The following is a 14,184-nucleotide window of genomic DNA, read 5'->3' on the forward strand; positions in this document are numbered from 1 at the left end:
TAATGACTCCCTGGTTGAGCATAGACGTATCATAAAAACTGTACGGGGTTGATAAATATAGTTCAAACAACTCCAATGCTTAAAAACAAATATTGTGCCTGTAGATTTAAACATTTTACTTTTAAGTTAGAGCCAAGCCCCAAATACCCATTACGGTTGTCTCCTTGGTCAGGGCTGCATTGTTTTCTCAGGACTGTGATGTTAGATTAATGCTGTTTCTGAGGATGTTGCCCTCCTACCTGTTGTAATATATTAGTCTTTGGGCTGAATAGTGCTTTGGAGGAGTAACCCAACTGGTGACATGCTTCATTTCTATTTCCAGTCAGCACGGTTGAGTTTCAAAAGGTGATTACTCAAACTGGACATCAAAGTACTGTACGCTAGGCTCCTCTGTTGTGTGGAATCTGCCCATTTATTAACCTGTCATATTATAACGAAACACAGGAGTTGGACACATTTAAAAGATTTTCTTTGGTATGCTCGCATTATGAGCGAGTTTCATTGAAGATACAGATCGCACTGACCTTTGACCTCTGTCTGTACCCACAGGTGAAGCATACATGAGACTGAACAAACTGACAGAGGCTGAGCGCTGGTACCTGGAGTCCCTGCGTTCCAAGCCTGATCATATCCCTGCCCATCTCACATATGGGAAACTTTTGGCACTCACTGTGAGTTGACCTTCTTAATATTAGCATGGTCTTTATGTAACTCATGTTTCACATCTTGTCCCTTGTGAGTTTGTGCATCCAGGAAAAGGAGCTTGAAAGCAAGTCTGTAGATCCCAGCGCTTAACTTCATTATTTGTGCCTGAACTATGAGTTATTTAACTTTTTCAAATTTTCTTTAGTTGGATGGTTTTCTACTTAAAACACGTTGGGTTTGCTTCCCGAATATGTTTGAATAGCATAGAATCATATTTTTCTAAATAAATTATAGTTATTAATGAGAATGTGGATCACTTGTTGACTAGAAGGAATATATAAGGTAGAAATATGTCCTCTTTGCACTGCTGTTCCATAGCAATAGTATTATGATGTGTGTTGTCACTATTGTTGTTTAATGTAGCAGACATTTTCAGGATGCTGGCCCTATTGAGGGTCTTTAAAATCACGTTGGCAGAGTTCAAAGGAAATTGGTGCACTCAGTTTGTAAGGCCCACTTCATCAGGGCACTTACACTTAAATTGATTTGACTACTAGCCTAGCCCTGGGAATGAAGGGGGTTAGACTTCTGTAAGTAGATACAACAATTTCAATGGGCATCAATTTCAAGAGCAACATGCCACTCTTACTGTTATATTGAAATTACCACAGCATTACTCCAGCATCAAATTACTCATTTAGATTCTTGCCAGAGGTGGTTTAGATGCACCAGGTTCATCAGTGGCGTACTATAGTTCTGGTGCCAAATTAATCCGGGTACTGGTGTCAATTTGGTATCATATTCAGTGCAGCAACAGCAATATGCTGCGCAGAAATAATACTGCACGTGAATCCTCTTTCCCTCAAGGTAAATTACCATTATCGAGGTTTGAAAAATTCCAGCAATTAAAACATTTTTTTGGTAATGTATAACCTCAGCTATGATAACACCACCTGGGGAGTAATGTAGAAGTGGGACAATGTTGGCAGAAGAAAAATAAACCTGCAGATCCATGTCTGCTTTTAAAGTAGCCCCATTTTACTCTTTTTGTCACAACTCACATGACTGGGGGTTGATCCTGTATTTTTAAGCCAGCAACTCAGATTTCCCATTTTATTTGACAAATAAAATCTCCTTTGGTATTGGGAAGGATCATAATTCTTGCATGTGTGATCATTCCTTCCAGAAGTTGGAATTGATTTCCACAGTAAACAGATATTTTCATTGTTTTTTTTTGTTCTCCACCTCTTTTATATTCCCTAAATGTTTGGCACCAATGCCTGCGGGAATATTTCCTTTATTGAGTTGGATTACATCATGACTGGGCACCTAAACTTGTAGTTCAAACGTAGTTGAATTGTGAATGGATTATCTCAAGCTTTCCAACAAAACTGGCCTTTACACGTGTGTTTGATGGACTGTGTCACCTCTCTGGGGCTACTTTTCTTAAGTAGCCTCTATTCAATTTACATATTTCCCAGACTCCATGCCAGCATCACTCCAAGTTTAGCCAGAGGGTAGCACACTCGTGGAGGAACAAAGTGAGCATATCCGGTTTTTCCTCTACATGCTGTATTGAATATCCCAGTTCCATGAGGCAATATATCCAGCAGGAAACTGAAAAACAGTAAAAACGTGTTCCAACTCTGGCAGGCAGATTCATGTGACAATCAGCTGTGGGATCTTGAATCTATGACTATAAATAGGGGACCACGTATTCTGCTGTGTGGTAGCAGTCCCCTTGCTGAAGAAAATTTACTTAGAAAATCATCTCATCAGGAACGAATTGGAAATCATATTGGCTAGGATATTTAAAAAAAGAAATTTTATGCAGAGAGAAAAAGAACTTGTATTCATATTGCGCCTTTCACGACCTCAGGCCGCCCCTTATATAGTGCTTTACAGCCAATGTTGTAATGTAGGAAACGAGGCAGCCAATTTGCGCACAACAAGGTCTTACAAACAGCAATTAAACAAATGTCCAGATCATTTGTCTTTGGTGTTGGTTGAGGGCTAACTGTTGGCCAGGACACCGAGAGAACTCCCTTGCTCTTCTTCAAATAGTGCTGTGGGATCTTTTACATCACCTGAGAGGGCAGTCCGGGCCTCTCATCTGAAAGTTAGTTGCTAGAGTATTATTAGGGTTCTACTATAACAGTGAGTAATAATAATGTTGGGCTAGAACTAGCAAACCAAAGATATGACCTCATTGGCTAGTTTATTATTTTGGTTTGGCTCCGAGTCATTCCAGACTTCAATTCACTGTTTCCTGTGCAAGCTACACATACTTCAAAAACCACATGTTCCTTTATTACTCTTATATATAACAATAACACAAAGATACATGTTTTGATTCGTGTCTGTCTAGTTATCCAAATAAATTAATTTACATTGAAGTGCAACATTACGGTATCAGACATTGCACTTCATTGCAGCGTCCTGGGTACAGGCCACAAATTAAATGAAGCCAATCTCAATTGACTTCTTATTGAACACAAATCCACAGACACAGATGGCAAGAATTTGTCATTTAAATTGAAAAGTCAGTTTATTAATGAATATTAAATAACAAATGCCATACTGCTGCAATGTGGTACTGTGAGATGAGGGGACTTTTTTGTAACTTGGGCTGTGAGACCTTATTTTTATTTATTCGTTCATGGGATGTGGGCATCATTGGCATTCCTAATTGCCCTTGAGAAGGTGGTGGTGAGCCGCCTCTTAAACCGCTGCAGCCTGTGTGGTGAAGGTACTCCTACAGTGCTGTTAGGAAGGGATCTCCAGGATTTTGAACTAGCAATGATGAAGGAACATTGATATATTTCCAAGTCAGGATGGTGTGTGACTTGGAGGGGAACTTGGAGGTGGTGGTGTTCTCATGCGCCTGCTGCCCTTGTCCTTCTAGGTGGTAGAGGTCGCGGGTTTGGGAGGTGCTGCTGAAGAAGCCTTGGGGAGTTGCTGCAGTGCATCATGTAGATGGTACACACTGCAGCCACGGTACGCCGGTGGTGGAGGGAGTTAGGCCTAGAAATTCAGTTTGGGCCCGCCAGCTGGTTTGCCCCCAAAAGTTAGCGCTGAGCGCGGAGCCAGTTGCGCCCGTCAGATATTCGGTTTTTGCGCCCCAAGTCGGAGCCGGGCGCTATTCCAGGGTGTGCCCGCCCCCGCTTGGGGCGCTGAAACTGAATTTCAGCGCTGTAGGCGCCGCTGCGCCACCCGATGCGGTGTGGCAGGCTGCGGTACTGCAGGCCTCCTCCTTCTCTTAAGGTGGAGGTGCCTGCAATGGGGAGATCGCTGCTGGATTGTGCCGGCAAATGAGCCCGGCACCACGGAGAAGTGCCGGGCTCGCGGAAAGCAGCCGGCAATGCCGCGGGGGGGGTGGTGGAGGAGGCCGGGGAAGGAGGTGCGGGCAGGCGGCTGCCGAAAAAGCGGCCGGCCGCACCTCCACCTTTATGCGCCCCACTAAGGCTGCAGTAAGGCCCTGGTCTCCGGATGTAAGTAGCGGCCGCCACGGAGGAGGCGGCGGCAACTGAATATGGGATTCGGGCCGGCATCGGGGCGGAACCGGGGTACTGCGCACACCGATGACGTCATCGGTGCCGGCGCAGCGCTACCGGCTACCGCCGCCATTACCGCAGCGCTGAATATCAGCGTGAACTCCTCTATTGGCGCGAAAACTGGGCGCAAAGCCAACCGAATTTCATGGCCTTAATGTTTGAGGTATTACATGCACCATAACTGATCTAGTGGTGTTTCATGTTTCCATTATATAGCAAGCAATCTTTTAAAGGGAAAAAGGTTGCTTTTCTATTTTGCAGTTTTAGCTTTTCCTTTGCATGCTAAATACATTTAGTGTTGCAGGTTTCAACAGACAGAGTGTGCTTATGCTGGCCAGTCAGTCCAATTCTGTCTAATGCTGATTTATGATTGTATATGCCAATTGTACAGTTTAGTCTGTTTATAGCTATGCTGTGTAAAATAAATGACAATGTATACAGGGCAAATCCATCAATATGATGCAGTGGGACTCATTTAAACACATAACATTTAAACAAATATCAGGCTATAAAATACTATGTAAATGCTTTTGCCGTAGATCATTTTACCATGCAGTAATTAATGATCTCAATTTTTATATATAACATTTTTAAAGATGCAGCATTTTAATTTCAGTTGGAGTCCCTATACATGTGGTTCTCACAGATCTCTGCCTCTTGCTCTCCACTGTTTACCTTGCTATTTATATCTGTCTACCTATCTATATGAGAATTACTCTTAGATTGGTGGAGGTCTAGGGAAATAATTGTCTCCCTGGATTGGCTGTGTTTTTATTTTAAGTTTTAGCTCACGGATGTGATATTGAAACAAACAGTAATATTACAGCAGATTTACTATTGTCATATAAGTTTGTCAAGCCATTTTTGCGAAGCCTCTTTACGAATAAAAACCGCTTTACGAACGTTACGCAAAGCTTGCAGCTCAAAGTAGATACAGTATATTGTCTTGTTTTTTCCTTATAAGATCTTCCTCCATTTCACACACAATTTGCTAACCGAAGGGACAGTAGGTGACATCGTCCCAGGCATCTTGAGCCAACTGCTGGATTAAGCCTCCAGTTTTATTTCCTTCGAGGCAAGCATCTGCCCTAAATTGACAGGCTGATCTGGGACTATGCGGTGTGGGGAATTATAAAGTGTATTAGCTTTTCAACATGTGGAACTTTCCTTAAACTTTTCTCATTAACATGTTTTACATTTAGTTATAAGTGTCCTCATTTGATATGTGTTAACCTCAACCAATAACAAGAATCACCTGTCATTTACAGTGAGACCCCGGAGACCAGTAACTGGAAAATGTTGCTGTAGGTTTGAACACACCTGTTGCAGGATTTAATTTAAAATATATCAGTACTGGATAAATTCTGTTTATGACCTAGACAATAAATAAACAAAATTTATCCAACACTGATATATTTTGTGCATATATAAATGTTAAAATAATCATTTATGACATGCATAATGCAGAGGCGATTAGTTTAACATTTATATATGCACAAACTTGGTGTGCACTCATATTATGTGTTTGGAATCTGTCGATTGGATGTACAGGAAACTTTGTTATATCCGGCACCGACGGGACCGAGCTGTTGCCGATCTATCAAAACTGCCGGACATACCAGCGTTAATGTTGAAGCATACGGAGGTTTTCATCTCCGTATCTGACAAAAACACTGTTGCTTAGCAACAGCTTCTAATCAGTCGGCCCGTACCTTAGAAGCGTCTCTGTAGCTTAGCAACAGCTTCAGAGAGACTTTGCACAGCCTGACTGTTGGAAAAAAAAGCCACGAGAAGAAAAAAAACCTAACAAAATGGCTCCTGATTTCTGCCGGTAGATCGAGGTTTCTGGACATACAACCTCCGGATAAACCAAAGTTTCCTGTAATGAGGTAATGTTAGCCAGGATCTTTGTTTTATTGCTCAATGATTTAAAGTGAAAACTGTGAGATGTTTAAGCCTTTTTCTGAGTTGGGATTTTTTGTTGTTGATTCAAAGGGACGTAAGGAAGAAGCTGAAAAATATTTTTTACGATCTATCCAGCTAGATCCGGCAAAAGGAAACTGCTACATGCATTATGGTGAGTTCATTTTTAACTCGGTGTTTAACTTGGCCCTACTTTTGGAAAGAAGAAAGACCTTGCATAATGCCATTCACATCCACAGGATGTCACAAAATGTTTCACAGCCCATGAATTAATTTGAAGTCTATTGTTTTCTAGACATCATTTGTGCACAGCACAGGGCCACAAACAGCAATGAGATGAATGATCAGTCGATCTGTTTGGTGGTGTTGGTTGAGGGATAAACATTGGCCAGGACACTGGGAGAGCTGCCTGCTCTTCTTTGATAAAGTGCTATGGAAAAGAAAGAAATTGCATTTAAATAGCGCCTTTCACAACCTCAGGATGTCCAAATGGACTTTACAGCCAGTGAAGTACTTTTGAAGTGTAGTCACTGTTATAATGCAAGAAACGCAGCATCCAATTTGCACATAACAAGTTCCCACAAACAGCAATGAGATAAATTACCAGGTACAGGAAACTTTGGTTTATCCAGAGGTTGTATGTCCGGAAACCTCGATCTAACGGCAGAAATCAGCAGCCGTTTTGGTTAGGTTTTTTTTCTTCTCCTAGCATTTTTTTAACAGTCAGGCTCTGGAAAGCGTCTCTGTAGCTTAGCAACAGCTTCAGAGATGCTTCCAAGGTACGGGCTGAGTGTTTACAAGCTGTTGCTAAGCAACAGTGTTTGTTGTCAGATACGGAGATGAAAACCTCCGTATCCTTCAACATTAGCGCTGATCTATCCGGAAGTTTTGATAGATTGGCAGCAGCTCGGTCCCGTCGGTGCCGGATATCGCAAAGTTTCCTGTAATCTGTTTTTAGTGATGTTGATTGAGGGATACATTTTGGTCAGGAAGCCAGGAGAACTCCCCAGCTCCTCTTCGAATAGTGCCATGGGATCTTTTACATCCACTTAAGAGGGCAGATGGTGACTTGATTTAATGTTTCAGCTGAAAGATGGCACCTCCAACAGTGCAGCACTCCCTCACTACTACACTGAAGTGTCAGCCTAGATTGTGTGCTCTGGATTGGGACTTGAACCCGCAACCTCCTGACTCAGTGGTAAAAGTGCTACCCACTCAGCCAAGCTGACACAAGATTCCACATTTTGTTGCTTTTCATTAAGGCAACAGATTTTGAACACAAGAAAGCATGGAATAATAAAAGCCACCCTGCCCATCAAGCATGTTCCATCCATGTTCCATTTGCAGTCTATCCTATCGTGGATCTACCACACTTATTTAATCATTAAAGGACATTCTGTAGACTGGGACCCTGAGCCCTAGGGCAAGATTTTCATTGGGCCGTGGAGGCGGGATTGGAGGCATGTGGGGGGTTAAAATCCAGAAATCGGGGGATACACAAACCCATCCCGCCCCCAACCCGCCTCCATGCCAGTTTCAAAGGAGGTGGGTACCCGACCCGCACTGGGACCCGCCTCCCCGAGGCAGGAAAGGGATTAGTGCCAATTAACTGCCTGTTAACAGGTAGTTAACAGGCAGTTTTTAGCCTAATCCCTATTTTCATTGGTGAAATGTGGGATTCCCGACGGCTCCAAACCACGCTAAGTTAGCAAGGCGGACCGTCGGGATGAAGGGCTTGGAGGGGTTGAGATGTCCGGTGTTCAGGTGAGTGATAGGTACATGAGTGCAGAGGTAAGTGTGTTTGGTGTGTGTAAAGTGTTTAAAGAAGTTTTACTTACCTTTACAGCTTTCCTTCCTTCAGGTCTCGGGAGTCCCTCATCTCACCGGCACAGAAAGCAGAATGGCCGCGAGCTGTCAAAAATTGCAGCATTCAGCCTTCTGTTCCGGGGAAATCTCTAAATCATCCTGAGGAAGGAATTAACCTGGAGTACAGATTGTTAGTGTTTGACAGCTTCAAACAGCTGTGAAACGCTGATATTTCATCTGGCAAAAGGTCTTGACAGATGAAATATCAATCTGTGACATCACCTGTTGCCGAGTGGCCCTTAATTGGCCTGCTGAGCCCGCTGGGCGGGCTCAACAAGGTCAATCAAGTCAAAATCTCGTGGGTTGGCTAGAGCTCGATGGAGGCAGGACTACAACCCCAAAAGTTGTAGTCCCACCTCCTACCCGCCTCCTCAATGAAAATCCAGCCCCTAAAGTTAATTCAGCAAAATTCCAGAATATCTATCCTTACACCTCCGTCTATCCTTACACCTTTGTCTATCCTTACACCTTCATCTATCATTACAGCTCCATCTATCCTGACACCTCCACTATTCAACTCTAGATAATTACTTTCCACATGACCCCAACAGCACAGGAACTGTTGTGTTCCATGGAATATTTGATCATCTCTGTCCACCTCTAACCTTTAGTCCCATCCCTAACTAGATATTTAACCAGCTCTTTTATTACAGACGTTAATCGACAGCATTAACCACCTTTGCAGAAAGTTTTATTTTTCAACTGCCTATTACTCTGTCAGGGGGAAATAATTCTTGCTCGAGGCTTGCTCCATTTCTCCTTGTGTCCTCTAGTCCTGTGATCACAATGCAAAGTAAATAGCCTGCTTATCTCCACATTATCTATACTTCTCAATATTTTAAAGATTGGATCACAGTCCTTGTCCATCATTATTCCTTCATTAAAAATAAGTTCAACTTTCTTCATTACTTAAATATCTCAATCATCCTTGCTCATCTCTAAACCTTCCTTAATGTATTGATGTACATTTCAGTATGGTGGACAAAACTGCACACACTATAATAAATGGGATCTAATCAATGATCTGTACAAGATCAGAACAACTTGCTTCAATGTATGCCCTTGAGATGCAATCCAATTCTTAAGATTTCAGTATTGGTTTTGATTATTGGATTGGGAGAAAAAATATTTAGAAACAAAAGCATCCATGGTTAATACAGTGTTTAAAGAAGACAATGAAGTTCCTCTTGTAATTTGGTGACTCTATGCTTAGGCCATGTTGATAATTATCTTAAATTAAACCTTAACATTAAAGAAATAATTTTCTAAATCTCCTTCTGATCAAGACTTGGCAGTTAGAATTGTCTTCAGCAGAACCTTCTCTACTATCTCATGTATATGGATTGCAAAATAGGTTACTCTTTGGATTGCATTTAAGTGTTGCGATATAGTTGGCCTTCTTTAACTACATGATAGCACGGCACATTGGAGTAGTAATGTCCTGCACCATGTGCTAATGATGAAATGCAGATTTGATCCCCCATTCTGCTTTGTGTCTGGTTTCAGGTTCATTACTGTAATGAATTGCATGGCAGTGAGATCAAATCACCTTTGGGCTACTCTTGTATATCTGTTAGCAGCTGGTTCAGAATAGCGTTTTGAGCCACAATTGGCACATTGCCCGGGATCAGGAATGAGATGTAAAATAATAAAGTGACTTAGCCATAAATGATAAAAGAAATAATAATCAAGTATAGCCATTTTAGTTTATTTTTAATACTTCCATTATACATCAAGATTCTAAAGATCACATATGTGTTTATAGATTGGATAGAGCTGAATTGAAGGACCGACAACATGCCACACACGGTCTCAAATTCAGCTGGGAAACTTCAATTGAAGAACATATTTGTTTAAAAGGTTCTGATTTGAAAACGCCCCTGATTACTATTTAAATAGAAACTGTGGAATTTCTATCAACTCTCTCTTCTGACCTTTCATTTGAAGCTATGATTATAGACTGTTTAGGCACAACATATTTTAGAAGTGTTGCCACTGTCGATTTGTGTTTCTGGTTATGCCAGTGAAACAGAATACAGTTCATTGAAGGTAACTGGCAGTAGATTTGGAGCAAGGGATTAAAAAAAAAATCAACACTCCCCTGAGTTTTAGTTCACTTAATGATACTGCTTCATGGCCTGAGACTATGCTGTAGGACACTAGCGGACACATTCTTAATGCATTTGCATGATATTTGTCTTTCTGCTCTTCTATCAGAGGTGTTAACCCTATCAAAAATAAAATTAGGAACAACATTTTGTATCGAAACAATGGAGAGAGGAATTTCAGATGAATGGTGCTTAGCATTTTTCTGTTGCTATCTCATGTAATTTCAGGACCTGAGTATTTTAAATTACTCAATATTATACATAAGAACTTGCATTTATATAGCGCCTTCACAACCTTAGTACATCCCAAAGCGCTTTACAGACAATGAACACAGTGGTCACTGTTGTAATGTAGGAAACGCGGCAGCCAATTTGCGCACAGCAAAGTCCCACAAACAGCAATGTGATAATGACCAGATAATCTGGTTTAGTGGTGTTGGTTGTGGGATAAATGTTGGCCAGGACACCAGGGAGAACTCTCCTGCTCTTCCTCGAAATAGTGCCATGGGATCTTTTATGAACCGGGGCCTCGGTTTAACGTCTCATCCAAAAGACAGCAGCTCTGACAGTGCAGCACTCCCTCAGTACTGCACTAGAGTGTCAGCCTAGATTTTCTCTGGAGTGTGACTTGAACCCATAACCTTCTGAATCAGAGGTGAGAGTGCGACCACTGAACCAACTTTAAACTGATTGAAGGTAATTTTCAGGTTCAAATCAATGGAAATCTAATCAATGGATATGAAAGTCGGGCGATTCTATGACGGGTGGGTGACCCCCACTGCCAGTTTACTATCAAAGCGGTCAAGCTGAAAATGCCCCTCTTGATTTTCAATCCTTGGCGTAGAGATTGACAGTTAAATGATTTGTTTGACAGCCGTGAGTCACACGTTAATGTTAAATAAAATACTGAATAAAGATTTAAAAAAATGTTCTTACAAGCGTTAAAAAAGTAAACATAAATAACTAGACTGTACTGTCCCGAGTTTTGAGATTGTCTTCAACATTTTCTTCTCATGTTCATGTTTTGTTGAGAGTTAGTAAAGATATTGAAATGGTGAAATTGTAACAGTGTTGCATCCTATTGTTAAGCCCAAAATGTTTATGCAATTTTATTAATAATATTAAGATTCAGTACCATTTTAAAATGAGTTGTTTAGTGTTTTTACCTTGGACAGCCTATGTGCACTGTCCAGGGGACAACGAGGTCCTCAGGGTTTCTACTAGTCATCTGCTGTATTCATCAGAAGATCCAGAGAAACACTGGAGAAATGGTGCAAACAGCATTTTCCAGATTAGCTAACAAATTGCTTACTGTTTGGTCTTTGAGAGAAGGAACATATTAACCATCTTTTATCTAGGTGCCTCTTTTTTTTAAAAACTCAGGAGAATACACATTGCTTTTAAAACCCACAACATTAAAATTAACTCTCTTTCCAAACTCTTTCTATGGAAAAATATTCACAAAATTCAGAAATGTGACAACTGGCAAAGGGAGTCTCCACCCCTAGTTCTGCCCCCTTGCCATCATTTGGCTAGTAAGGGGCAGACGGAGGAGTTGTCCCTTGCAAGGCAAATAGGAAGCTCCTGGAAACAGCGGAGTCCCGGCCCAACTGGATCTCTGCCATGTTATGGGAGGTTCTGGCCCCGAATAGATGGACTGATCATTGAAAAAGATTTGAGTTTGTTGGTCCTAATGGTCTTTTTCTGTTCCTAAGAAATACTTGCAATTTAATGTTTTCTCACAGGTCAGTTTCTGTTGGAGGAATCTCGCCTGGTGGAAGCTGCTCAGATGGCAGAGAAAGCGGCTGAACTAGACAGCATGGAGTTTGATGTTGTCTTTAATGCAGCCCACATGCTCAGGTTGGTTCTTTCCTAACAGTGGATTGCATCATGAAATGCGTTTTAAATTAGGCCTTCGAACACTATGGATTCTGTTATCTGACACAATTTGGGGGAAAATAAGCATATTTCTGAAAAATAATGATTTGAGGGCTATTATTTCAATGTGGCAGACTTTCAACTCCATTTAAAAAGCTGCAGCATCATGCAGTAATTCTGTATCCCTCTGTGCCTAATTTAACTTGGACGTCTTGTGTGCTAAAGCATTTTTTAAAAAAACATACGTACTTGATCTAAGTGACCTTGCACAGAGCTCTGAAGGGCAGGTTGCAGTAAGTGCTTTGCTGGCATGAAGTATTTGGAGAAAGGAAATGATACACTACAGTATATACTTTTACAGCTAGTCTGTCTTCTGATGAAGTTCACTTGCAAATGGCCAAAGTTAACTTTTTTCTTAATGTGTATAAGCTTTCACTGAGAGTCAGTAAGTGGAGGGGGAAAAACACAATCGGGAACAAATGCATCCATTACTAACTTTTGCTTTGTATGGAGAGAAACATTTCACAAATAAGCAGCAAGCAGGGAAGCCACAACAGTATGGCTTATAAATTCATTCAATTTCTTTTACTTGGGGCAATAGACTAACATTAACTTCTGCATTAATTCCTGGTGCAATTATGTTTAGAGTTTGAGGAAACAGGAATAACAGTTTTCTTCAAGAATAAAATGCACAACATTTGGAGTTACATTTGAGGTGCCACCCTTCGTAATTGCTGGCATGGTCAGACTGCAGAAACAACTTTTATAGAATACAGCTAAATGCCAGATTTAACTTTTGTTTGTTGTATATATCCAGCAGCCGTTAAATTAAATTTGAAAGGAAGTGCTAATCTTGGATACTGCTCTGAGAATCAGCAAAAATAGTTCACTTTTCACCTGATTTAAATGTTCTCAGATGCCCTTGGATATTTACCCATATCTTATTGAAAGTTATAAAATTCTTAGAACACTTGACAGGGTAATTGCTGAGAGGCTGTTTCCCCTGGCTGGAGCGTCTAGAAGTAGGGGTCATAGGCTCAGGTTAAGGGTTCGGCCATTTAGGATGAGGAGAAATTTCTTCACTCAGAGGGCAGTGAATCTTTGGAATTCTCTACCTCAGAGGGCTGTGGGTGCTCAGCTGTTCAGCATATTCAAGACTGAGATCATTGGATTTTTGCACACTAGGGATATGGGGATAGAGTGGAAAAGTGGAGTTGAGGTAGAAGATCAGCCATGATCTTATTGAATGGCAGAGCAGGCTCGAGGGACCGTACGGCCTACTCCTGCTCCTAATTCTTATGTTGCACAGAAACAGGCACAAGCATATACTGTGGACATCTTGAATGCTGATCTAATTAGCGGTGAGCTGCGTCTGGTATAGGCTGCATGTGATGAAACCGCATGCTTGAACAGCCATTGCAGTCACCCCTTCTACACTCATCACATTCACTTTTTATTCACTCAATAATCTTTTGGAGAGTGCTCCATTTATCATGTTTACAGAGCACAACACATGCATCTCGCATCTGTCTTCTGCACAAACTGCATGGTTTCAGTTATTTTTATATTCTATCAAAATGTGGAAAACTTAGAAGTAGTAATATTCACACAGCATAGGGAGTTGCGAAAAGGAAAAGTTTTACTTCAATTTGACTCGCAGTTCCTGATGAAAGAATACAATTCATGGGTAAACAGATTAGCGCTTATACAATTCTATGCGCATCATGTTAATTTCACATGGGATAACAGTCGTACATTCAATAGAGCATTGCTTCAGATTCTTAACTATTTTTCCCTAAATGTTGTGTGAAAAGCATTGTTGATGGTGGTTCAGCAGTATAACGTACAGCAATATGTCGCATGAAATGAAAAAGTAAATCTGGATTCTGGGGCCAGTTGGCTAAACCCTTAGCTGAGGGTTTACATGCTATCAACAGCCACATCTGTGAAGGAATCACACTGTGGCCAACCGATCCCTGTGCTGCCCAATAATTAACGGTGCATCCACTGTGAACTGAGGGGGGGTGGGACAGTCAGATCAGTTTCTCTCAATGAATTACAATCTCTCGGATATTACAGCAGAACCAGTGAGTAAACATGTTAAGCTGACCTGACATCATCTTGTAGTGGAAAGTTTATCGCCAATGCTATTGCTTGCAGCTTCACAAAAAGAAATAAATCTCTCTGCGGGCTCCGAACCATCCCCTAAT

General features: G+C 41.3%; 1 protein-coding gene across 1 annotated transcript in view; it reads left to right on the forward strand.

Annotated features, from left to right (window-relative positions):
• Positions 1 to 14,184, forward strand: part of LOC147106305 (protein O-mannosyl-transferase TMTC2-like) — a 141,859-nt gene that overhangs the window by 106,573 nt on the left and 21,102 nt on the right. Inside the window, exons 8-10 of the mRNA XM_086009296.1 lie at positions 550 to 671; positions 6,195 to 6,276; positions 11,842 to 11,956. Coding sequence (XP_085865422.1) covers positions 550 to 671; positions 6,195 to 6,276; positions 11,842 to 11,956 — 319 coding nt within the window. The remainder of the gene's footprint in view (positions 1 to 549; positions 672 to 6,194; positions 6,277 to 11,841; positions 11,957 to 14,184) is intronic.

Source organism: Somniosus microcephalus, chromosome 16 (assembly GCF_052327205.1).
Source record: "Somniosus microcephalus isolate GS21.2 chromosome 16, FLI_Smic_1.0, whole genome shotgun sequence".
Lineage (NCBI taxonomy): Eukaryota > Metazoa > Chordata > Chondrichthyes > Squaliformes > Somniosidae > Somniosus > Somniosus microcephalus.